The sequence below is a fragment of the Lampris incognitus genome, chromosome 1 (genome assembly GCF_029633865.1).
Source record: "Lampris incognitus isolate fLamInc1 chromosome 1, fLamInc1.hap2, whole genome shotgun sequence".
Lineage (NCBI taxonomy): Eukaryota > Metazoa > Chordata > Actinopteri > Lampriformes > Lampridae > Lampris > Lampris incognitus.
The window spans coordinates 12,434,645-12,462,223 of record NC_079211.1 but is presented as its reverse complement, the minus strand read 5'-3'; the positions used below and the strand labels follow the sequence as shown (position 1 = coordinate 12,462,223).

General features: G+C 48.0%; 1 protein-coding gene across 1 annotated transcript in view; it reads left to right on the top strand.

Annotated features, from left to right (window-relative positions):
• The window catches only part of mid2 (midline 2), a 181,243-nt gene that overhangs the window by 21,134 nt on the left and 132,530 nt on the right, over positions 1–27,579 (top strand). Inside the window, exon 2 of the mRNA XM_056274541.1 lies at positions 26,091–26,950. Coding sequence (XP_056130516.1) covers positions 26,147–26,950 — 804 coding nt within the window. The 5' untranslated portion in view covers positions 26,091–26,146. The remainder of the gene's footprint in view (positions 1–26,090; positions 26,951–27,579) is intronic.

Genomic DNA, 27,579 nt, shown 5'->3' with positions numbered 1-27,579 from the left:
TTTCGGAGATAAGGGTTTCTTTCAAGTCTACAACTCTGGCAGAGAGAAAGAAGCGAACAGGTGGAGGGCGCGAGTCGCCAGGCCCTCCATCTGACCAGAAGGTACGAGGGGATATCACAGTCGGAATTTGTCGAAACCGAGATGCAAACGTTTCAGATTATAACGTGAAAATTGTAAGATGAGATGTGAAAGTTTAAAACTAATATTTGAACAATAACTTCTTAACGCTCATTACTTGTAGTAATAATACGAATATTAATACTAATACTCATGCAGATTTTTGCAGTGTGATGTTTGCAGTGTTACCAAATTCCTACTTCAGAGTTTTTGGAAGACGCCTTGCAGAAGCTCTACTTTCGGATTCAATACACCCCTTCAGATTTAAGATACTTTATTGATACTTTATTGATCCCATTGGGAAATTACGCTCTGCATTTCACCCATCCTAGCTGTGTAGCTAGGGGCAGTGAGCAACCGCCACGCAGCGCCCGGGGACCAACTCCAGCTTGTCTTGCCATTGCCTCGGTCAGGGGCACAGACAGGAGTATAAACCCTTACATGCATGTCATTTTGATGGCGGGGGAAACCGGAGCACCCGGAGAAAACCCACCACAGACATGGGGAGAACATGCAAACTCCACACAGAGGACGCCCTGGGATGACCCCCAAGATTGGACAACCCCGGGGTTCGAACCCAGGACCTTCTTGCTGTGAGGCGACAGCGCTAACCACTGCGCCACCGTGCCGCCGAGCTGATGTTTGCAGCTTTGCATGCTGGGATTCCTGGCAGCGTTGTAACGGGGAAAAGATCTGGAACTCTGAAAGGAACGGCTCAAAACAAGCGGTGGGAACGGACGGAGGGAGGTTCAACCAGTCAGTCGTGTGCGCTCTAAGGAACTGCAACCAATCAACTGACACATTTTAAGGCAAACTCTTTTAATGACTGACATGATGTCTGACCGCTGGAAACACGTTTTGTGGGAAATGTGTTAATTGATTGGTTACATTTCATTGCACACGATTGGTTGACAGTTCCCGCCAAGTTGGGAACTGACATTATGAGGATGAAGCAGTTATTACAGACACTCAAATCTTAGTTTAAACTTTCCAATCGTAATTTTAAACATGCAACACCTTAGGTTTGAACTCACTGTGATGTTACCTCACCAGAAAAGGCCTTGGCACGATCCACCGGGGGTCGTTACCTGCTCAGCGACTTTCCATAACTGCAAAAACAGTGGAAGAGCTGATGAGATGATGTCGGGTATTAACTTTATTACCTACCGACTGCCAAGCTGTAATGAGCAGAAGTGTTAAAGCTTGTTTAGAGAGAGAGCAAGAGAGAGCGAGAGAGAGAGAGAGAGAAAAGTTGATTTGTACTCACTGTCGTAATCCTGTGAAAATTAAATTTCTGTTCCCCTGCATAGATTCATTAGCCAATTAGCGAGTTTTCATCGGCCTTGTGTTTGAAGATTTCATTTGCTTTTTCCAGTCTTGCATCAACTAAAAGTCCGTCTGTCAGCACTGCCAACACTACTGTTGCTGACAGTCAGCAAATGCAATTCAAAACACAAACAGGACTTGGAAAAGCACACACCCAGATGCACCTAGCGACACACACCACACACACCTGGGGATCTTTGACCTCCTGATGGACCATACACGTGCACGTATACACAGTGTGCACACACACACACACACACACACACTGGTATGTATCCATCAAAACAGATCATGCAAGGGGACGTCCAAGTAGCGTAGTGGTCTATTCGTTGCCTACCAACACGGGGATCACTGGTTCGAATCCCTGTATTGCCCCCGGCTTGGTCGGGTGTCCCTACAGACACAATTGACTGTGTCTGCGGGCGGGAAGCCGGGTGTGGGTATGTGTCCTGGTTGCTGCACTAGTGCCTCCTCTGGTCGGTCGGGGAGCCTGTTCGGGGGGGTGGGGGGAATAGCGTGGTCCTCCCACGCGCTACGTCCCCCTGGCGAAACTCCTCACAGCCAGGTGAAAAGAAGCGGCTGGCGACTCCATACGTATCGGAGGAGGCATGTGGTAGTCTGCAGCCCTCCCTGGATCGGCAGGGGGGTTTGAGCAGCGACCGGGAGGGCTCAGAAAATTGGGGGTAATTGGACGGGTATGGGGGGGGGGATAAAGAAAAACCCCCCAAAGAACGGATCATGCAAAATAATCTATAAGCGCCCAGAATCACAAAGGTACACACACATGAGCATACTGCATTATGTGAGTACATGATCACGCACATAATCTGTTAATCGCCACGCATGCACACACACACACACACACACACACACACACACACACACATACAAGGCAAACACATCACCCTGAATACACAAACAGGTGATTATGTAAAGTCTGCTCGTAAGAGCGACTCCTCAGACAGACATTTCGGGGAGCCAGGTAAGGCTTGTACACCCGCCCAGACTGACGCACTTACCACATTGTATCATAACTGTTTTAATTCTCTGCTCTCTGTGTCTAAACAGAGCTGCAGCAGCAGCAGCAGTCCGTTTCCCACAACGCCGATGTTATCTCATCCCAACTCAGGGCGGCGTGGCTCGCGTGTCATGCCGCAGCAGGCGGGTCCCCGAGATGAAAGAACGGGTCGTGAGGTGGACACGGTTAACTCGTCCCTGGGGTCTCGACCTGTGTTTTCCCCATCAGTAGTTGCCGTTGGTAATGAGGGAATAGGAAAAAAAGAAAATGGCAACAGTGAACCCGGCCCTTTGTGCCGCATTCCTTCCTCGCAGACTGACAGCTTGTGGGGGACGGCTGGCTGGCGGTGCAGACACATTTGGAGCTCGTCTTGAATGCCTGTTCATGAAAAGCAGTTCAGAGAGCAGATTTGTGGTGTAATGTGCGTTCGTAGCTTTGGTGCGCCGTGGCGGATCACAGACACTTGTGATCTTGGAGGAGATCAGTCTGTTCGTTTTCAGTGAGACCGGAAAGCTGTGAGATGTTCGTTATGCAAATGTGTCTGCTTAGAATGAGGGTTTAAAGGTGAATGAACTCTATTGTTAAATATTCTATAAGGGGTGTGTGCATTGTGAAAACAGACTATTATTCTTTATGATGATGAAGAAGAGGATTATTATATGCAAGCTATGCATGTATAATATATGTAATGTATGCATAAACGTAATTGTGTGCATACTAAGAACCCTTGAGTTCATATGAATCACATGTATGACGAGGAATGGCCACCTGGTTGGGTAGCAGCAGACTACATGGAACTGCAGTGCAGATTTCACTACTTAATTTTGGTGTCTAATTAATAAACCCCCCCCCTTTTTTTTCTCCCCAATTATACCCGGCCAATTACCCCACTCTTCCGAGCCGTCCCGGTCGCTGCTCCACCCCCTCTGCCGATCCGGAGAGGGCTGCAGACTACCACATGCCTCCTCCAATACATGTGGAGTCGCCGGCCGCTTCTTTTCACCTGACAGTGAGGAGTTTCACCAGGGGGACTTAGCATGTGGGAGGATCACGCTATTCCCCCCAGTTCCCCCTCCCCCCAAACAGGTGCCCCGACTGACCAGAGGAGGCGCTAATGCAGCGACCAGGACACATACTCACATCTGGCTTCCCATCCGCAGACACGGCCAATTGTGTCTGTACCCTCATAGCACCTGACACTGGGCCAGATCCGCCCACAGTCCAGCAGATCCGCATAGGAATCACATCCGCCCATAGACCACCCACCGCCTCTGCGCCGATTCCGGCAGATCATTATAGCAATCACATCTGCTCCTAGACCGCCCCCCACCTCTGGCCAGAGTGTGGCCTCCTAAAGTCGCAACCCATTTTAAGGCCTTGTGGATCTAAAATGAGCTGGGCCAGGTACGGCCCAAAGCCGGTACGGATCCGTAAGCCGGATCCGTGCCGGTATTGGCCCATTGTGCAAAAAGACACTGGGGAGGATCAATTTCCCGGATCCGCCTCGTTGTCTGTGATACATCCGGCCCGGATTTGGTCCAGTTTCATTTGACTGTCTGGGTAGGGATGCTCGTAATTAATAGATTTTGACTTTGTTTTGGAGGTGATTGCCTCATCTGAATGTGTATTCTAGTGTTGATCCTTTTTTTTCTGGACTAGGTAAACGGTTGTCGGTTGTATTGTATTGTCACTTTATAGAGTTTTGTGTGGACCCCAGGAAGAGTAGCTGCTGCGATACAGTTGCTAATGGTAATGCTAATAACACAAAACAAACAAACGGCGATGACGACACAATGTGGAAAAACAATGCATGCGAACATGTCAACTCACTTGACGAACAAAAGGGGGCTCGTAACGGATCGGATTGATTTGGGGGAGGCTGACGGCAAGTCGTTTTGCAGCAGGAGCTGTTGCTGATGGTGGCGGCCGGGAGCCGGGGCTGCGGGAGCTGCAGGAGCTGCAGGGGTTAACTGAGTGCTTGTGTCAGTCTGGCCCTCCCGCGCAGTCTGTGTACTAGATGTGAAATGGAAACGCTGGCCCGGCCGCGGTATACTGTTTACATTCTATGAATAGGAATCACATGTCTGATGAAGGCCGCCTGCGCAGGGTGGTGGTGCTGTTGTGAGGGGGTTGCGGGGAGATCGGGGGGGGGGGTGGGGTGGACAAATTTAGGAGAGAGGAAGAGTGACACATCAGGAAGACGAGAGGAGTGGGAGGAGGAGGGGAGATAAAGGGGAAGCAGAGATAGGAGTGAAAGCGGTGGAAAATTGTACGCGGGCCAGTTTGACGTCCATTTACTGAATATTCGTCTTCATCCCCCGGAGCCGCCGGGCAGCAACACATGGCGTCTATCAAACACGGCTCTGAAATGTGACGTGACAGGTTTAATGTGCTACTTGATTCCACTTTGTATAATTATGTGTACAGTTTTGGGGTTTTTCTGGTCAGCTGGAAGGCCTTCATTTTGGGGTCAGCCGTTTCCTCCTCGGAGCTGCGGAGAGAGGGGAACCGTCGTCTCTCGGTGTCTGGCGAAGCTCGGCGGCGTTTAGTCCTGACATTTCCCTTGCGGCTGTAGGTATTTTTAAACCCGCTCGCTGAAATGACGCATCCTTAAAAATAAAAAAATAAAAAAAAGCCCTGTAAAACGACCACTTACGCAACTGACTAATACCGAATTTGCTCATATAATGCCTTACTTGTTTTGGGGTTTGACGCTGTACCATTAGGAATTTTAGGCAATTAGGAAATGCCATGTTTTAGAGGCAGGGCTCAAGACGTGTGTTTGCCCACTCTGTCTTTAATGAGAAACCTGACAGCAGTGTTGTGTTGGCGTTACGGCGCTTTTTTTCTGCAGCTCTGATACGTTCTGACGCTGCGGCTCGGCTCGTGCGTTTTATTTATTTATTTTATTTATTTTTTTACCAAAGCTGCGCAAACAGGCGGACCGTCCTCTGCAGATGAACTCCTGTTTGACTCGGCCCTGGTATGTACTTCCCCATAGAGTCATGAATGAGAAGTGCTGGTTTTAGCTCGGCCCTCGTCGTCCCGTTAGAAAAAGAGAGAGAGAGAGAGGGAGGGAGCGAAAACCAGCTGCTCCACCGCACCATATTTTAACCTTTTACTGCATGCCGTTCCGCTGGAGAGCGCTCCGTGTGATTTGCTTACTCCTTCCTCGGAGTTATTCCATCAGTAATGTGTTTCCGTTTCACATGGACAGCCCGCCAGAGTAAACCAGTGATTTCTAATGAATGTCTTTAACCTTTTGTCCATTGGAAGATATTTGGGGAATTCTTGTCCCTGCCAGCAGGTCTGAAGTGTACACAGCGGAAAAGACAGCAAGCTGGGCTTGCGTAGCCGACCGGTAGCCATCTTCATTAGACTCTGAGGGTTATGTTTTTTTGTAAATATATTTTACTGATTTTCAAATTTTTCATCCCACGAGAATTACAAAACATGTATGACGTCGAATCAGCTACTCATCCCCAGATACAGAGTGTTGTTCATCACGTGTTAATGAATTGAAAACCCCATTCCAATCACTACCCACCCACCCACCCACTCATAGGGTCACATCACTACCCACCCATCCACTCATAGGGTCACGTCGCTACCCACCCACCCGCTCATAGGGTCACATCACTACCCAACCACCCACTCATAGGGTCCCGTCACTACCCACCCACCCGCTCATAGGGTCACATCACTACCCAACCACCCACTCATAGGGTCACGTCACTACCCACCCACCCACTCATAGGGTCACATCACTACCCAACCACCCACTCATAGGATCACATCACTACCCAACCATCCACTCATAGGGTCACGTCACTACCCACCCACCCACTCATAGGGTCACATCACTACCCACCCACCCGCTCATAGGGTCACATCACTACCCACCCATCCACTCATAGGGTCACATCACTACCCACCCACCCGCTCATAGGGTCACATCCCTACCCAACCACCCACTCATAGGGTCACGTCACTACCCACCCACCCACTCATAGGGTCACATCACTACCCACCCACCCACTCATGGGGTCACATCACTACCCACCCACCCACTCATAGGATCACATCACTACCCACCCACCCACTCATCGGGTCACATCACTACCCACCCACCCACTCATAGGATCACAGGTTACAGAAATCATGTGAGTAAAGAAGGGAAAACATAAGATAATCAGATAATTGTGTTAATTATTCAAACAAAAGGAAGAAAAGATGATGGGGAAGGGCTATATTTTAATGAGCTAACCGCACGGTGTAGAGATCATGGCGCAAAATTCATTTAGGACGTGTCCAAATCCACTTTGGCTAGTTTAATGGCAGGTAATCTGAGTGCAAAGTAAGGCGCATGGTTTAAAGGGGTTGTACTTAGTCTCTTAATTAATCATAGGTGTGTTTTGGGCATAACATGAAGTAAACCAATCAGAGAATTATTTCCCATTCCCTTTAAAAGCCAGGTGGTGGGGCGCCCGGGTAGAGTAGCGGTCTATTCCGTTGCCTACCAACACGGGGATCGCCGGTTCGAATCCCCGTGTTGCCTCCGGCTTGGTCGGACGTCCCTACAGACACAATCGGCCGTGTCTGCGGGTGGAAAGCCGGATGTGGGTAGGTGTCCTGGTCGCTGCACTAGCGTCTCATCTGGTCGGTTGGGGCGCCTGTTCGGGGAGGGGGAACTGGGGGGAATAGCACGATCCTCCCACACACTACGTCCCCCTGGTGAAACTCCTCACTGTCAGGTGAATAGAAGCGGCTGGCGACTCCACATGTATCGGAGGAGGCATGTGGTAGTCTGTAGCCCTCCCCAGATCGGCAGAGGGGGTGGAGCAGCGACCGGGACGGCTCAGATGAGTGGGGTAACTGGCCAAGTACAATTGGAGAGAAAAAGGGAGAAAATAAAAAAAAATAAAATCAAAGCCAGGTGGGCTTGCACCTTGGTGGATTGCTGTTATTATAATGGCATATTTGCCAAGTAGTAGGAAAGAGCCCTTTTCTGCAGAGGAAATGGATCTGCTCATGCGCAAAGTGAAAGTGCACACGAGCAGAATGGTTAGTCTGACTAACCATTATGACATGTTTTTTTTTAAAATATCACGTGTTATGCGCCCGCCTACTAGGCGCATATTACTATCTTAATAATGCCCCCTTAAAATAACAGTACATAAACCAATATAAAGTGTCTGTGAAATAATGTAAATAAATGTTATGAAACACAATGAAACCTGTGATGGACTGGCGGCCTATCCAGGGTGTCTCCCCGCCTGCCGCCTAATGACCGCCGGGATAGGCTCCAGCATCCCACGACCCCAATTCGGATAAGTGGCCTCAGATAATGGAATGGAAAATAACGGTAAACTACTGCACCATTGACGTACGACCAGGTATTGTTGGTCAGTCGCGCAACTCCTTTTTGCTGCCTCAAGATAGTAATGCGCCGACAATGCGCCAGACCGCACCTCATTTTAAGACCAACATGCCCATGAGTGCTAAGATGGGCACATTTACAAGTCCATTTGCTATTTAAACAATGTGGGCAATGTGGGCACTGTTCGTCCAGCTAGAAACCCTGGATCATCGGGGACCTTTGCTTGAGGTTGAGGGAACGTACTACTACTTTTACAATTACAGTTTACAGTTTCATTTAGCAGACACGTTTAAGTATAGGGACAGAGAATGCTGCAAAAAAAAAATATCCAGGTATGACTTCAGGAGAGCCATCAAAGCTGCTAAAAGACTATATAGGGACAAACTAGGAAATTTTACTACAGTGGCTGGGACTCGCGGTGCATGTGGAGGGGGGCTGCAGGCGATTACAGACTATAAATCTAAACCCAGTGAGGCTATCAACACCTCTGCCTCTCTCCCAGAAGAGTTTAACAACGTTTATGCCTGTTTTAAAGCTCACACACAGCTATCTCGGGTTTTTACTGACATTTCCAACCTGTCCCTGTCATTGTGTTCGGTTCCACTATGTTTTAAGTAAACAACCGCCGTGCCTGGACCTGCGAAAGCACCTCTCGCCTTAAAGAGGTACTCGACACTTGTGTGTTTTTTGAGCTGTAAACAGAATGATATGACCGTTCGGTGATGAAACACATCAATGCTGGTGTTGATATTAACATTTCTTATCAAATTCATAAAACTCAGCATTTCGTGGGTTTAAAATGGCCCAACAAGCCATCTGCTGTTTTAAAACAGCCCTGAATCTTACAAGGCCAACGCTGACGTATAGTCGACCAGTTGGCGCTTATCTACGTAATCAAAAAAATGTGAATGCCCTCTAATCAGAGGTGGGCAACCCACTTTCCCCAGCCCCGCCCTTGAGTGTGAGTCTGAAACCGCGCCCATTTTCAAATACATGCTGATCAAGACTCATAAGTCACAGGAGTTTACTCGCTAACCTTGCGCCTTTTGTACATTTTCTACCAACATTTTTGCATTTCTCTCAATTTACAGTTAGTTATAGTTATTTCATCATTTTCAGTTTTGGTGCAATGGTTCGGACTTGCACTGTAGAAGCATCATCGGCCCACTGGGTCGATTGGACTGGACTCACGCTGCAGCTGGGGAAGCAATCACCCGCCTCTCTCCGCCACCGGAAAGTGGTGGCCCATCTCACAGGGCCCCCTTCCATCCGCATCGCCGTATTGGGGCATCTTCGCGGAGAGGTGCGTGACGCCGTGCTGGGAGGCGGGCTGGTGGAAGGGACTGGGTACAGCGGTGAGCTGGCTACTCACACTAGGCCCTCCTCGCAGATCTCCCCAGCTACTTCTGTCCATGCTCCTGCTTCACATATACACCCCCCACCCCCCCTCAGCCCCTTGCCCACTTTTTAGCATTTTTCAAAATTATGCAGTGGTTGGAGTTAGGCTCAGACCTGAGGGAGAAATTACACTTTAATGATTACCGTCCTGTTGCTTTGACTTCTGTTATTATGAATTTCCTGGAAAGATTGGTTACATCGTATATAAAATGTAACATTCCTGTTACTCTTGACCCATTACAGTTTGCCTACTGTTCCAGCAGATCTGTAGATGATACTCTCACTTGCTCTGCATATTGTATTAGTACACATTGAGAAGAAAAATGCCCATGTCAGAATGTTGTTTATTGATTACAGCTCTGCTTTTAGTACAACTGTACCATCCAAACTGATGTTGTAACTCAGAGGTCTTGGTCTGGGCAACTCTGTCTGTGATTGGCTATTTGATTTCCTGACAGGCAGGCCCCAGACTGTGAGAATAGGTAAAACATACTCATCTACATTATCTATTAGGACTGGCGTACCTCAGGGCTGCTGTCTCAGTCCCCTATTGTACAGTCTGTTTACACACAACTGTGTTGCCAGATATGACAACAACAGCATCATTAAATTCGCAGATGACACCACAGTGATTGGACCAATAGGAAACAGTGATAAGAGGGCCTATAGGAGGGAAGTGGAAGATTTACCCATGTGGTTCAATGACAACAACCAATCTCTAAATGTCAATAAGACAAACGAAATCCTTATTGACTTCAGAAATATCAGAAGAAATCCCATTCCTATTTACATCAATGGGTCATTTGTTGAAATTGGGGACAGTTTGAGATTTCTCGGTTTGCACATCACAGGCACCCTCACATGGTCTCTCAACACCAATTGCATCCTCAAGAAGGCACAGCAGAGACTTTATTTTCTGAGGCGTCTCAATAGTTTTGGTATGAATACCAAAACTCTTAGAACTTTTATTGCAGTACCATCTAGAGTCTCTTGACAGGATGTATTTCAGTGTGGTTTGGCAACCTGACAGCTCAGGACTGCAGACTGTGTCAAAGGACTGTAAAAACAGCATCATTGACATGGAACCACCACAACTTCATAATATTTACACAACTCGCTGCAAAACGAAAGCCCAAAACATCATTAAGGACACCAGCCACCCCGCTCATGTTCTGTTCTCACTCCTTACATCTAAACGATGCTACCAGAGTATCAAATCACACAGCACCCGTCTCAGTAATAGTTTCTTTCCACAGGAAGTCAGGTTGCTAAACAGATCACGCACCCATATGCGCCTTACATTGTTGTGTTATCGTGTACTTTTCTATAGAATGTATATAATGCACCAATTCATGTGTACATAGTCTATGTAGGTCTGTAGTGTCGTCTTTTTTTTTTGGGGGGGGGGGTGGTGTGTCCCTTGTGTTAAGGCAGAGAGAGGCAGAGCAATAGAATTCCAATGTATTTCTAATACACTTGACAATAAAGTTGAACATGAATTTGAAACGGCAACTGTGTCGGTCAGAATCCGAGAAGGTGCCGGCTGCAGCCCGGAGAACGAGGCGGGGCTATGCAGCAGTTTGCCTATGGCTACCCAGCCCTGTTGGACCCAACGGAGAAAACCCACCCCAACTGCAGAAAACACTGAATAGAATCCAAGACGAGTTTATCAAGATAGAAAAAACTGTATGATGAGGAAAAGAAGGAAAATAACACTCTAAAACTGGAATAGCGTATATTAATGCCACTAGGAGGCATCCGGGTAGCGTAGCAGTCTAGTTCATTGCTCACCAACATGGGGATCGCCAGTTCGAATCCCCGTGTTACCTCCGGCTTGGTCGGACGTCACTACAGACACAATTGGTCGTGTCTGTGGGGGGGAAGCCGGATGTGGGTTTGTGTCCTGTTCGCTGTACTAGCGCCTCCTCTGGTCGGTTGGAGTGCATGTTCGGGGGGGGGGGTAGTGTGATCCTCCCACATGCTACGTCCCCCTGGTGAAACTCCTCACTGTCAGGTGAAAAGAGGCAGCTGGCGACTCCACATGTACCGGAAGAGGCATGTGGTAGTCTGCAGCCCTCCCCGGATCGGCAGAGGGGGTGGAGCAGCGACCGGGGTGTCTCGGAAGAGTGGGGTAATTCGCTGGATACAACTGGGGAGAAAAATGGGGAAAATTAAGAGAAAAAGAATAATATATTAATGCCACTATCGCTTAGAAAAAAATGAAAAAAGAACAGGAGAAAAAGCGCACCCCAAAATTGCAATGGCTGATTAAACACAACAATTTAACTACGCAACTGCAACAACACCGCACAAAAACCAAGACGAGTTGATCAAGATAGAGAACCACAAAAAGAAAAAGAAGTCTAAAACTGCTAGAGCAGATATTAATGCTGCTAGTGCCGCTGATGGTAAACTCGAGTGACGTGCGTCGGCCAGTGCCTTGCCCAATAGCACTCCGTCCAACTGCTGAGTCAGAAGATGATGAGGGGAGAGCTATCGATTAATCTTACTCAGGCCTAACCCTAATACAATGATGGGTGGGGCTATATGTGTAGCCCCGCCCCCTGTAGCCCCGCCCTCTGTGTAGCCTTGCCCCATTCATGTGTCTCCTCACTCCACTGTCCAGTCTGCAGCTGGGTGTACTTGCTGAAACTAGCAACTAGCAAACTAGCCTCTAGGATGAGAGGCGAAACGTCTTCACGGATATATACCAAGTCCAGTTGCACTTGATTCAACTCCTTTGGATTCAGACGATTCATCAGAGATGTAGCGGTCAACACATCAAACCTCCTCGCAGTTTCTGTTCACTCGGCCTCAACAGAAATACTGCAGTATTAAAATCCATCACCGCTTAAAGCTTTCGGCCGCTAAGTCCAAAATTTTCCTGTTATTTTTTTTGGTGGTCCAACAACTCAAAAAAGAAAAAAAAAGATTATTGACAATTATGAAAAAAATGCAGAACACTGAAACTTCTGAGAAAATTCAGCGTGGACAAACTCCCTGAACAGAAGACGAGGTCGTATTCCTTCCTGAACATGCATAATTCTCAGACAAAAAAAAAATTGGGATTCGGTGTGCAAAAGCTTTCAGTATTTCAATATTTCATTGGACTCGAGCCCCCCCCCCCTTTCGAAACCCCATCCTCCAACCCCCCACCCCACTGGCTTGTTTGGTGCCTTTAAACCTGGACTGTATGATTTTCCGCTTCTGTACCCCTGGCTGGGATAAGGCTGTGATTGACAGCCTGCACAGACAGATAAAATCCAGGCACAACAAGGTAAGAGAGGGGTGGAGGAGGAGACTCAGATACACCGTCAGTCTGACAATAATAAACACGAGGCTACAAAGGAGATTGTCACAGCGGAGGTTGACTCCGGAGTCACAGATCTGGGTGGCTGATGCCGAAGTAGTGTCTGGCACCCGTGGTAGCGCTCTGCAAGTGTGTCTGTGTGTGTGTGTGTGTGTGTTTTATACATGTAGATTTTCACATTGAAATGTAAATGTAACCTCTCCTCCTGAGAGCTGTCCAACATCTGGCTCCTCTTACATCTGAGTACCCCCCCCCCCATCACTGAAACAAATGGCTTCCCTGTGCATCTTTAAATCAAAACCGGTACCCTGTTGTGAGGCTGTTTCCCGTACCGAGCTGCGATGGCTGCTATCAAATCATCTACAATTGCCAGGCAATGACAGAAACCGAGATGAACTCTGGGATTTCTTGAAACCTCTATTAAACCCGTTTTTACTTTGGCGTGGAAGGAAATTTGACGGCTGAGAAACTTTTTTTTTTTTTTCACCAAATGTTCTCAGTCAGAAGCCTGCAGGAGACGGCTCTTCTGCCAGACCTGTTTCCCCACTTAGACAAAAGAAGGGTTTTGGTGGAACAGAGTTGAGGGTTTTTTGGTGGAACAGAGTTGAGGGTTTTTTGGTGGAACAGAGTTCAGGGTTTTTGGTGGAATAGAGTTCAGGGTTTTTGGTGGAACAGAGTTGAGGGTTTTCTGGTGGAACAGAGTTCAGGGTTTTTTGGTGGAACAGAGTTGAGGGTTTTTTTGGTGGAACAGAGTTGAGGGTTTTTTGGTGGAACAGAGTTCAGGGTTTTTGGTGGAATAGAGTTCAGGGTTTTTGGTGGAACAGAGTTCAGGGTTTTTGGTGGAACAGAGTTCAGGGTTTCTGGTGGAACAGAGTTGAGGGTTTTTGGTGGAATAGAGTTCAGGGTTTCTGGTGGAACAGAGTTCAGGGTTTTTGGTGGAATAGAGTTCAGGGTTTCTGGTGGAACAGAGTTCAGGGTTTTTGGTGGAATAGAGTTCAGGGTTTTTTGGTGGAACAGAGTTCAGGGTTTTTGGTGGAACAGAGTTCAGGGTTTTTGGTGGAACAGATTCCAGGGCTTCGGGGTTAGTTGGACAGCAGCTTGTGGTGTTTGCAGACATCATGGCTGAGTGACCCTCTGTCAGACAGCAAAGCAGGACGGGGCACCTTCAGCCCTACAGGGCTTCAGGGCTGGAAGAGAAGACCAAATATCCTGTGTGTGTGTGTGTGTGTGTGAGATTGACTTGGCTCATTGCCTCCTTGGCTTCACGTTCTAACCGTTCAGCTGGGTCAATTACTCAACACACAGCACATGGACACACACAAAGGTATACACCCATAGATGTAGGTGGCTCTCACACACACACATACTGAACACACTTGGCAATACACGTGTCACTCACCTGTGGCCTCATGATGGCTCATACACACACACACACACACACACACACACATGCACACACACACACACACATGCATACACATACACATGTGCACACACACACACATACACACACCTTGAGGAAAATGTGTAATTTGGGATATTGGGCTATACAAATAAAATTGACTTGACTTGACACGCACGTGCACACACACACGCATGCACACACACCACACACACACAGTACAAATAAAGGAAGCTTTTCCCAACAGGTTACCACATATACATAACACACCAGGCACCTGACAGCCCATGCACGGTCTACATGTGACGTCTGTCCGTGTAATTTAACAGCCACATGTGTATCATTTAAATGATACACGTGTATTATTGAACAGACCCAAGTGGCTATAAGTATATGAAATGTGAAGGGTATGTGATCTAAGTATAAACCACCCCAGTGGGAATGGTTTTGTGTAACTGCTTCACAGGTGTAGTTGTGGTCGTTTGTTTTGTGCGTCATAGCTCCGCCCTCATGCCGGCATCATTGAGCGTCCTCGGGGCGCTCGTTTCAGCCGCGCTATTGTGTCACCCACAATTCAAGGAGCTATCGGTTTTTTACAGGCAGATCGTCCCCTATTGTTCACACAGGGCCAATCATTATTGTTTCGGAGACGACATTCTCCGCGGTGACGCAGGCCTTGGCAAAAATACACACACGGTGCATGCGCAGATGAGCGCATAGGCATGAGGGACTTTGTGCATCTGAATGCTTTTGGTTGTAAAAGAGACACAATTCACCAAGACTGAAAATCTATTGTCTGTATTTTCTATTTCTGGTCATCAGAGTAATGTGTCTCCTTGGGCCTTGTTCATCAAGATTAGCCTCACAATAACCTAACAATGACTACAACACAACATGATATACAATACCCGTACTTGACATCCATGTATGTGCTTTTGTGTGCACCTCTTCATATCTGCATTAACGACTGCCCAGCGCTACCTCTTCAGACTGATTCATGAGTCATTACCACTGGTCCCGTTTGTATTGTCATGTACTTCACTTAATGCTGCATGTCAGATTGGGAAAGTCTGGGGGCGTCCGGGTGGCGTAGTGGTCTATTCCGTTGCCTACCAACACAAGGATTTCCAATTCGAATCCCCGTGTTACCTCCGGCTTGGTCGGGCGTCCCTACAGACACAAATGGCCGTGTCTGCGGGTGGGAAGCCGGATGTGGGTTTATGTCCTGGTCGCTGCACTAGCGCCTCCTCTGGTCGGTCGGGGCTCCTGTTCGGCGGGGAGGGGGAACTGGGGGAGAATAACGTGATCCTCCCACGCGTCTACGGCCCCCTGGTGAAACTCCTCGCTGTCAGGTGAAAAGAAGAACTGGCGACTCCACATGTATCGGAGGAGGCAGGTGGTAGTCTGCAGCCCTCCCCGGATTGGCAGAGGGGGGTGGAGCAGCAACCGGGACAGCTCAGAAGGGTGGGGGTAATTGGCCGGATACAGTTGGGGAGAAAAAGGAGGAAAAATCCAGAAAGAACAGAAATGTCTTGACTTAATAAATCTTCACTGAAAAAGTCTAGGCTTCAAATGGTCTAGACCTCTAGACCTCTAGGCTCTAGACCTAAAACGTCTTGCATGGAAAAAGTCCAGAGTGGGAAAAGTCTTGCACAGTAACTGGAAGTGTCACATGTAACTGCGACTCTATGGATTCTGGATGACAGCCAGAGGTGGTGCTTAGGACTGGATTATCCTTCTCAGGCACGCTTGGGTCGAGTGTTTATACACAGAAATTCGTGTGTGACTGAAGACGATGTTCTGCTGTACCGGGAACCCAGAATGAGGAGACGGTCTTGGTGGAGTCGCCCCAGAAATTAAGGGGCACAACCCTCTATCGATCGATACGGAAGACATCTCTATGGATAAAGTGCAAAATAGGAATGTAAATATTACGGTAAAATATAGGGTGGTATATACCCTGAGCAGAGAGAAAAAAGACTGTTAATAATAATAACACATCTCACGTCTCAAACCACCATTATTACATTTCTTCCTCTTCTGTTTGTCTCTTTAACTTTATTTCTGCTACTTGACAATATTGGATATTTTCATAATTCTTGCCACACTATCAGCGTTCCCTCATTTTGCATGAATATATCAAATTCAAGGCCCACACTGGGCAAAACTTCATTTTGATGTCTCATCCCTGTTGGTTGTTACCCTGCTGAGATCAGCGTTGGCTCCGAGCAGCTCTCGCAGCCTTCATAATGAGCCTGAACCTGATCTGACATTTCATTCCCACTGGTTCGCATAGAGCGATCTGGGAGAAGGTGTTTTCGATTCAGAGATGGTTTGAATCTGTATTTTGTATCATGCAAGTTCAAAAAAAAAAAGTCAAATCAAATCAATCATTGCCTGGTCACAAGCAACCAGGAGCCAGAGGTGGTCCAAGTCCTGATGCCAGATGTGATTCTCAAGCTATGAGATCAGGTTCCGCCTCGTGGGAAGACCCCATCGGGCCCTGATGGGTCTGTAACGTTGAAAAACAGGGGTTTCTTGGCCAGTTTGGATAAACCAGCTGCAGGCTGTGGTTGATTTGCTGAATTCTGTTTCCCATCACAGGGCTTTGTGGAAAGTGTAGAGGAGACACTTGACAAACAGGGTACACCTCCATCCTGTTAGGTCTGTGTCAGACCATGTCACCCGTATCGTGGGAGAGTCTGCTGGAGTTTTCTGTTTGGACAAAAAGTCGAATTTAGAAGAATGTCCCGCATGTGAGGTGTTGTCTGGCCATGTGAGGGAAGGAATTCTCTTTTAAAGATGGAAGAAACGGTGTCGTAGTGCTGAAAACAACACAGTTCACGCACATTTTTGCCCTTTCTTGTCCTGTATACTCCAAAGCCTCCTCGCTATCTTGTGCTGCCACATTGTTCCCCAGGGCGAGGCATCTGTCAACAGCAACTACCAACGAGGAAGAACTGAACCTAAGGAGATCACCCGTGATACGGTATCATCTGCTCCTCCATGGCCGCAGGGTGAAGAAGTACTGGCTGGTCTCTCTGACCTTTATGTTCCTTGTGCTGTGCTGCCTTGGCTCCTGCAGATGCCATTTGCCCACACTTGAAGGGAACACAAACATTGGAGGCCTAGTTGTGGCCGATAACAACATATCTGTTGACAGAAGCTGTGATTTCGCAGTAGGCTGGCAAGCCGGCTGCCTCCTCCTGCAGTAAGAACGCTAACATGGCAAGAAACAGGGAGTTGATTAGCACTAGATCAGATCTGGGTTTGCCTCTACTTCCAGGATGACACAACTTAACCGAGGCGACTAGAAAACTATAAAAAAGCAAGAGCACTCACCTCAAATAGTGAGTAGGCATAAACCCATGCACAGAAATAATTTTCCAGCTGCAGGTACAAAACCTCTCAGCCAACAATGCTTCACATATAAGAGTTCAGAATAAGCTATTTAATCAGTGTAGATGAATATTCATCAAACGGTGTAAAAAAAAATTAATTAAATTACCGGCAGTACCAGGCCAAGGTCGTGCCTGCTAATAGAAACGCCTTATGGATGCAGTCACTTATCTTAACAGTAGCGGCTGGTGGAGTACAGGCAAAAACACCGAACTGACAGTCAGAGGGAATGTCGTGTTGGTTGGCCAGTCACATCTCCTAGAGGACAGAAAGGTATTTACAAATCTGCGGTTGCAGGGCTACTACACAAACAACCACCACTCACTAAACAGAGCACGGACCCGATCTGCATTCTCAAAGATACCCATGAGAAGCTAAAAGGCGCTAACTTCATGATGGCGGGGGGGGGGGGATACAGAGGAAGCTGGTACTGCCTTCGTCATCCTAGGCCACGCGTGACTCGGCTGGTGTAAAACCGCTTGACATGTGTGAGCCTGAGTGTGAGACAGATAAGTGTCTCTGGCAGACAGGAAGGATCAAGAATCTGAGACGCTCGCTCAGTCAGTACGCGAAGGGCACAATATTAACTTGAGCGAGCATCTCGGAGCTTTTTATGTGTGTGTGTTTGTGTTCGTTGTTTGCTCGTGTGTCTCTGACAGTGAGCGAGTGCGTGCGTGCGTGTGTGTGTGTGTGTGCGCGTTTTAAGCCTTCAGCTTATCAAGAATGGTACATGAAGAGACAAAACAAGGCAGGGAAAGTGTGTGCAGATTGTTGTGCTTTGTGTATGTGTGCGTGTGTGTGAGCTTATCCTTGTGTTTGTGAGATTGGCTGTTTATGTGTGTGTGAGTGCCTGTCAGTTTGCCTCTCTCGCTCTCTTTCCTTCTCTTTGTGCGCGCGCGCGTGTTTGGGTGCACGCATGCGTGCGTGCGTGTCCGTCCGTGCACGTGCATCTGCATGTGCCTGCCTGTCGGCTCCAAACAGCACAATGCCGTAGTGATTCGGTCCTAAGTGGCTGCCATCATAGCGAGCGCAGGTTCCCCAGAGTGACTCTGCAGAAGCTTAACTGGCCTGTTGATGGTGTTAATTATAGCACCGCGCTCGGTTAAACACAGCCACATTAACATCCGCGTAACCGGCCCTGTTGAGCGCTCTCCTGCAGAGCCGAGCTCGACTGCTGACTCAGTGGACCCTCGAATCTGCCAATTTTTATAAATCAAGGCCTCACGGCGGTCACACGCTCATCTCTAACGACTGGATGCCCAGTGGTTATGGGGTAGATTTGTATCCGTGTCAATGATTCAATGATGCTGGTGTGCAGCCTCGAGATTGTTTGCTGTTGTGCTGCTGTATCGGCCAGATCTCCATCTAGTTTAACGCTTATGCAGTGCAGGGTTGTTGTTTTCTTCTTGTTTTTGTTGCGATTTTTTTTCTAATTAAGTGTTCTTGTGTAGGGATGCACCGGTCGATCGGCCGCCGATTAAAATTGGCCGGTTTTCACGTGGAACGGCCCTAATTTGAGACCGGCCGGTCTATTTTATTAATCCGGTTATGCGCTGCCGGCCTCCCAATCTGATACGCATGCGCAGTGCGCAGCGGACAATGAATCAACATGGCGACGGTGTGGAAGTTTTGCAGCGTGGGGGGAACAAGATGAAAAGTTTGTTGTTGTTTGCAGTTTCTGCAGGGAGAATGTAAACCGTGGAGGAACAGCCAACACAACGTTCGGAACCTCCAACTTAATCCGACATTTAAGACGCCGCCCGGGTGAATATGACACATTTCTGGAACCGGAAGCCTCCAAAGTAAAGGCGAATGCAGCCGGTGCCCAACCCCCCGTGCGGGGCAGCGCGTCAGCAGCCGACTCAAGACGCCTTCGTGGGCAAGGAAAGGGACGAAGTCCTTACGAGGAGAATAATGGCGCTAGTGGCGCTGGATGACGAGCCGTTTACAGTGGTCGAGAGGCTGGGTTTCGGAAATCTTACGCAACACGTGAGACCAAATTACAAATTGCCAAGCAGGCGATACTTTTCCGGCGCCGCGTCGCCTGAACTATTTTGATTTTTCATTCAAGAAAAATTTCAAAAAAAAAAAAGCTTTCTGTCAACTATACATTTTAGAGGGAAAACCGGTATCGGCCAAGTCGGACTCTTTCAATAACCGGAATCGGAACCGGCCAGGGATTTTGCAACCGGTGCATCCCCTAGTTTATGCAGAACAATTTACACCCGCTGACGATTCAGCACAAGTAGTCACACCGCCGGAGCCTGGCGGTGCAGTCTTCGAGCTACCCGTTGGAGTCTGCAAGAGATGTGCCGGGTTCAGCTCCACCTAACCCTAACCTGAAACTTAACCACTACATACATGGCATTAAGGGGGGGGGGGCATTTATCTGTGTGTTTTTGAGGTTTTCATATCATTCTGTGGCTTCCCAGTAGTGATCCCTATGTGTTCAAATCCAAAAATTCCAATTTTGGTCAAAGTTCGAATGTTTTAGCATCAAAATGCTATTGCCCCGAGCCCTTCTAAAAACGTTTTCCCATGTGACCTGACGTTTCCCACGTGACCTGATGTAGGTTTCTGCACCTTTGTCGCTCCCCATGCTTACACCGTCAGCAAACTGTGTGTGTGTGTGTGTGTGTGTGTGTGTGTGTGTGTGTGTGTGTGTGTGTGTGTGTGTGTGTGTGTGTGTGACGCTAACCCGCGTCGCTGCTTTTTGCGCAGATGGCGCATGGAACTGGATTACGGCGCCGACGCTCAGCCTTGCAGCCAGTTTTTCCCAGTGGTCAAATCCCCTGCGGCCCAAAAAGCATTTTCCCCATAGAACCACCATTATAAAAGAGATGCCTGTAAAACTGTTGACAGGACACCTGCTGCTATAATCATGGTCAATTATTACTCTTTGTGTGTGTGTGTGTGTGTGTGTGTGTGTGTGTATACGTATATATATATATGTGTGTGTGTGTATACTATATACACTACCGTTCAAAAGTTTGAGATCACATTGAAATGTCCATATTTTTGAAGGAAAAGCACTGTACTGTTCAATGAAGATAACTATAAACTAGTCTTAACTTTAAAGAAATACACTCTATACATTGCTAATGTGGTAAATGACTATTCTAGCTGCAAATGTCTGGTTTTTGGTGCAATATCTACATAGGTGTATAGAGGCCCATTTCAAGCAACTATCACTCCAGTGTTCTAATGGTACAATGTGTTTGCTCATTGGCTCAGAAGGCTAATTGATGATTAGAAAACCCTTGTGCAATCATGTTCACACATCTGAAAACAGTTTAGCTCGTTACAGAAGCTACAAAACTGACCTTCCTTTGAGCAGATTGAGTTTCTGGAGCATCACATTTGTGGGGTCAATTAAACGCTCAAAATGGCCAGAAAAAGAGAACTTTCATCTGAAACTCGACAGTCTATTCTTGTTCTTAGAAATGAAGGCTATTCCATGCGAGAAATTGCTAAGAAATTGAAGATTTCCTACACCGGTGTGTACTACTCCCTTCAGAGGACAGCACAAACAGGCTCTAACCAGAGTAGAAAAAGAAGTGGGAGGCCGCGTTGCACAACTGAGCAAGAAGATAAGTACATTAGAGTCTCTAGTTTGAGAAACAGACGCCTCACAGGTCCCCAACTGGCATCTTCATTAAATAGTACCCGCAAAACACCAGTGTCAACATCTACAGTGAAGAGGCGGCTGCGGGATTCTGGGCTTCAGGGCAGAGTGGCAAAGAAAAAGCCATATCTGAGACTGACCAATAAAAGAAAAAGATTAAGATGGGCAAAAGAACACAGACATTGGACAGAGGAAGACTGGAAAAAAGTGTTGTGGACGGATGAATCCAAGTTTGAGGTGTTTGGATCACAAAGAAGAACGTTTGTGAGACGCAGAACATAATGAAAAGATGCTGGAAGAATGCCTGACGCCATCTGTTAAGCATGGTGGAGGTAATGTGATGGTCTGGGGTTGCTTTGGTGCTGGTAAGGTGGGAGATTTGTACAGGGTAAAAGGGATTCTGAATAAGGAAGGCTATCACTCCATTTTGCAACGCCATGCCATACCCAGTGGACAGCGCTTGATTGGAGCCAATTTCATCCTACAACAGGACAATGACCCTAAACACACCTCCAAATTGTGCAAGAACTATTTAGAGCAGAAGCAGGCAGCTGGTATTCTATCGGTAATGGAGTGGCCAGCGCAGTCACCAGATCTGAACCCCATTGAGCTGTTGTGGGAGCAGCTTGACCGTATGGTACGCAAGAAGTGCCCATCCAACCAATCCAACTTGTGGGAGCTGCTTCTGGAAGCGTGGGGTGCAATTTCTCCAGATTACCTCAACAAATTAACAGCTAGAATGCCAAAGGTCTGCAATGCTGTAATTGCTGCAAATGGAGGATTCTTTGACGAAAGCAAAGTTTGATGTAAAAAAAATCTTATTTCAAATACAAATCATTATTTCTAACCTTGTCAATGTCTTGACTCTATTTTCTATTAATTTCACAACATATGGTGGTGAATAAGTGTGACTTTTCATGGAAAACACAACATTGTTTGGGTGATCCCAAACTTTTGAACGGTAGTGTATATATATATATATCTGTGTGTGTGTACATATTTTCATATATATGTTGAAAGCACCGAGGAAGTAGTACTTGCAGCACTCCTGCACCAAACTTGCACGGTGCCGTTTAAAAAAAATGAGACATGCTCTGGTTTTGGTCTAGTTGTAAATAGCTAGGCTGAAATGTGTTTGGTTCTCTGAGCCCATCTGCTGATTCTGAATCGGGGCCCTTCACTCTGAGAAATGTAGTGAATGTGTGCCTTCTTCTGTGCTGTTGACGTGTGCCTTGCTGAGGCAGCAGTCATATTGTACTGGCACTCCAAAAACAACTGCTGTCACTGACAAAGAATTTCAGTTGCTGCTAAACAGCAACAACTTTCTCTCATGTGGAAGTCATTGAGCTGAAGTGATTCATTTCTCTGTTATTTTTATAGGTTAAATATGCTACAGCAAATGGCTGGATGAGGTTTATCTTCCAGATGAAGCACGTATGCATGTCAGTCCGCACAGAAATATTGACAAAAGAACATTTTTAGAATTGTTCTGAGCTATAACATAACATGGCTTGTGACACCTGGTATCCCTGAGTGAGTTAAACCAGATGTTTAACCACTGCGCTGCAGACGGAAACCTTAAAACTGTCTAGGGCAGGGGAACTGTTCTGCATACTATGTAGGACAAAGGGTTGTTTAGTGTATGTCTGTATTTTCAGTGTCCTCTAGAAGCTCAAGAGACAGTGACCTTGGCTTTACATGAACAGGTCGCGGGGGTCGCCGTTGCCTTCCTCCCTCCGTTCCCTGTTTCATCTTTATCTCTGTCCCCCCGCCGCTGGCCCGGTTATCCCTCATCTGACACAGTGGAGATAAAATAAGAGCTTTTGTTTGGTGTGATGGAGCAGGACCCCATTCCTTCTACCTCGGATCTAGCCATCTCGCTCTCTCTCTCTCTCGCCCTATCTTTGCGGCCCTAACACTATCAGGTTGTGCTATAACAAACCACATAAGCCATGTGATAAATAGCAGCCAAGGTGAATATTAGGGGAAGGACATTTATTTGCGTGCGTGCACTTGCAGAGGCAGACACAAATGCACTCACAAACATCTGCACACATATGCACACGCGCACGCACACACACCAACGAGCAAGAGCGCTGCCCGTTGCCTGTTATCAGCATTATATCTGCATGATTGGCTCTGAGGCATTATTTATTTCTTTTCCCAGTAATGAATTTCGCTGCGAAAGCTGCTGCATGCGTATTACCAGCCTCTTCAGACGAATGCCTTTCCCAAGCAGTTAGCTGCGGCTTAAATCACGTTGGCTTTGAACGCAGCTCACTACCAGACATGGTTCTGGTGTGCAGTGCAGTGGATGGGAGGAGACCTTGTTGCGGATGGTTTCGAGCCGTTTAGCTGAAACGCATTTGTTTTGTCTTGAGCTGATCTTGAGCCGGTTCTCCTCATGATAGATTGTGGCATTTAGGACAAGCCAAAAATGTGTTAGCACTGCATGATGTGGCTGTCATATAGTGTCAAGAAGTACTCCTAAATCATCACATGTGAAGATGTTTTGGCGGAGACATGCTGGGCACGTAACATCTCATCACCATCCAAAGTCTGGTCCTTGTTTTTGTCCTGGACACGGCAGCCCAGTGGTTAGCACTGCTGCCTCGCAGCGAGGAGGTCCTGGGTTCGAACCCCAGGCCGTCCCAGGTCCTTTCTGTGTGGAGTTTGCATGTTCTCCCTGTGTCCGTGTGGGTTTCCTCCGGATGCCCCAGTTTCCTCCCACCATCAAAAAGACATGCATGTTAGGGTTATTACTCCTGCCTGTGCCCCTAAGCAAGGCAATGGGAAGAAAAACGGGAGTTGGTCCCCGGGCTCTGCAGCTGCCCACTGGTCCTCTACAATAGGATGGATTAAAGTGGCTTTCATATTTGAGATGACGATATTTGTCTTGCCAAGTGCCCAGCTCACTACAGGGTCCAATATAAAAATGGACATTGCTTAGGTTGACCGTGATTGAACTTGCTTACCTATGGACTAATGTGAGCGAAGAAAAGAAGTGTTAATGAAAGGAAGCAAGGGAAAGGGAAAGAAAGGGGGAAGGCCGATGGTGGATCACTCGATTCAGTCCCTTTTAATTAAGCCCCAATCTGGCGACTTGCAACCAGCATCAAAATGGCCGGTCGGGAAAAGCCGTTTTGTTCTGGGTTTTGTTGCGATCACCCTGAATGGGGCTGGCTGAAACTCAATATCTAATCCCCCACCGACCGGTTGCATCGGAGGCCTGGTTTTCACTGGGTAAGTGTCTGCTGAGCCAAGGGGGTATTGACGCTCGGCACCTCTTCGCTTCGAAACTCGCCTCAAAGATCGTTGAGAGAGCTCGAGCGTCAACCTTTAGTTCATTTTCAGACTTATTTATTTATTCTTGCGTGCTGTTTGTGTGTTTGCCCCACTTTCTTCACACCCCCCATTTCTGCCGATCTGGTTCCTTCAACATTCTCTCAAAGCCTTTTTTATGCCCGTGTGCACAAGGCATCTAGATGAGGACTCAGACCGGCTGTTTCAGCGAGTTGAGAGAACCAGTCGACTGATTTGTCACAACCTCCACAACCTACCTATTACACATTCTGAGGACCAGAGAGGGGGAGAGGGCATCTCTCAGGGCCGTCCTCGCTTAATGAAATTGTCACTGTCAGATATCCGGGGTCATCTGGGTTTAATGCTGTCGTTTCACGGTGCCTGCTTTACGTCTTTAGAAGGGAGGGGGAAAAAAGCCGCTGGGAGCTGGGCCGTGTGCCACTTTGGGGGTAGAGTTTATTGGCGATTTTTCGCATCAGCGGTTCCAAGGTGTGTGTGTGTGTGGGGGGGGGGGCAGCTCGATACGCAGACTGCAAGCTGCAGAGACTGAGAAGACTCCTGGAGAGCGAGAAGAAGGCGGAATCCGAAATCAATTTTCCGTAGATTGGGTTGAAAGTTTTCACTCTCCGGTGCGAGGTAGTTGTTCAACGTGCCTTTCACGTCATTTTGATGTGTGTGTGTGTGTGTGTGTGTGTGTGTGTGTGCGTGTGCCTCTATGAGTTTCAACAGGAAGAAGATGCTCGAGTAGTTTGATGGGCACTTGGAAGCTACTTTGCTCGACATTGATATAAATTGGGGTTTCTAAACGACAGTGCGAACATGGATATGGCCTCTATGACTGGGTCAATAGAAGAACTGATGAGGAGCAGTGGTGGCGGAGGGGAAGAGAAGGGATCAGATAAGGGGGAAAAAAAGGCAGAGAAACTGGAGAAAAGGTAGTAGCGACTGACAGAAGGGGGGGAAAGGGGGGGGGTCAGAGTCAGCATCCGGTGTTTCTGCCGAGGAAGTTCTCAAATTACAGAATATTTGACTTCAGTGCAGGGAAGAAGTATAAGACGTGTGCCATTCAAGCATTCATTATAAACCACACAGCCTGGATTTTAGATATTTATATCGCAGCTCACGGAAGGTTCTCTGAAACAGTTTGATGTTTAAGAACAAGTAAGTGGTCGGATAAAAAGCGAGGGTGAAAAGCTGTCAGAATGTTACGGAGACCCGTCTCTCTCTCCCGCTCTTGCTCTCTCTCTGTTTACTCTGGTGCATATCCATCTCACTTTCTGCCATTCTCCTCCACCTCCTTGATCTCTCTCTCTCTTCGACATCATTCTGCCATTCTGCCGCGCTCTTATCCTTCTCCTTCCCTGCTCTCTCCGTCTTTCCTCTCTCTTTTCATGTGCTATTTAAAGGTGCTACAGGGGGGCCGATGTGTTACAGGCTGTTAGTGGATATTTGGGCATGATGACATCCTGTGCAGTCCGAGGGAGACTCAAGGATGCAAGGGCAACGGGTGTGTGCGTGTGCGTGCATGTGTGCAAATGCACTCAAAGCTTCTTTGCAAATGGATTTTGCCGTGATCAGGCATCGAGTATGTGTCTATGTGATTGGCCGGCCTCTCCCCTCGGAGGCTGGGATCTCACGGCTGATTATGTTATTGGCTTCGTAAATGGGAGAGTGGACGGGGCGAATTAGGAGCCCTGTCTAATTCAGCTCGATTAAAAAAAAAAAAAAAAAAACTCGTTTGGTGATGACTTGTTTCGCCGTGTGACTGACCCATCCTAATCCCGTGCCTCCTCTTTCTCGTCCACCCTGCAGGTGACTGGCCAGCTTCCGTGGGATTTAATGTCACCTCTAGATTGGTTTAACTGAAGATGGAAACACTGGAGTCAGAGCTGACCTGCCCGATCTGCCTGGAGTTGTTCGAAGATCCCCTTCTCTTGCCCTGTGCCCACAGCCTTTGTTTCAACTGCGCCCACCGCATCCTGGTCTCCCACTGCTCCACCAGCAAACCCCTTGAGTCCATCTCGGCCTTCCAGTGCCCCACCTGTCGCTACGTCATCACGCTTAACCACCGGGGCCTGGAGGGCCTCAAGCGAAATGTGACCCTGCAGAACATCATTGACCGCTTTCAGAAGGCCTCCCTCAGCGGCCCCAACTCCCCCAACGAGAGTCGACGCTTGCAGCAGCAGCGCCCCTACAGCGCCACCATAAGCGGAACAATTGGCGGCACCATTGGCGGTGGCGGCGGCACAGGCGGAAGCAGCGCCCGTGGCAGCCCGGCCACCTCCAGCCACTCCCACGGACACAGCAACCACACCAACTCCAACCACAGCCCGGCTGTCGTGGCCAACATGGACCCGCGCATCAGCTGCCAGTTCTGTGAGCAGGACCCGCCGCGCGAGGCGGTTAAGACGTGCGTGACCTGCGAGGTGTCGTACTGTGACCGCTGCCTGCGTGCCACGCACCCCAACAAGAAGCCGTTCACGAGCCACCGCCTGGTGGAGCCTGTGCCCGACACTCACCTACGAGGCCTGACCTGCCTGGAGCACGAGAACGAGAAGGTCAACATGTACTGCATGGTGGACGACCAGCTCATCTGTGCCCTCTGCAAGCTGGTGGGACGCCACCGGGACCACCAGGTGTGCTCTCTCACCGAGCGCTTTGACAAGCTCAAGGTAAGTACCTTGGTCAGCTCATAAGGCATGCAATGATGCCGTATCAACACTGTGTCCTGCCTCTGTCTGTAGTTGAGCCTGTTCTCATCCCACGGCGTCATACGGTGACGCTGTCGATATGGTGATGATATATTACGTGGAAGGTCCCCTTCAGCGTCTGTTTGAGTCGATGGCAGGTTAGACACTAGCCTGTACGTTATTAATATTCACATATCAGGGCGGAAGTTTCACATCGGAGTCTATGGAACAGCTGCCATGTCTCCGTGCAGACGCCGAGGGGGACAATCTGCGTCAATACAGCAGCGCTTCACTATATGACGCCATGGTCCTACAATGTGTCACTTCAGTTTTGTGTTATGAGGAGGTAAGTCACAGCCTGGAAGTGGGTCAGATTCGACAGAAGGACCTCATAGAGAGTTATTTTGCAGTTCTCGAAGACACAGAAGTTTAGCGGCACACATTGCCGTTTTCCACATTCGTAGCCTGCAAAATGTGTTGTGATTTCTCTGTTTCCACTTTGCAACTGGCAGAGTTTTATTTCGATCCATCCGTCCCTGAATGGGGCATGTTTATTTCGTGCACTTCCGTTGACAGTGGACTTTTAAGACGGCCAAAGCTTCCTTGTATAC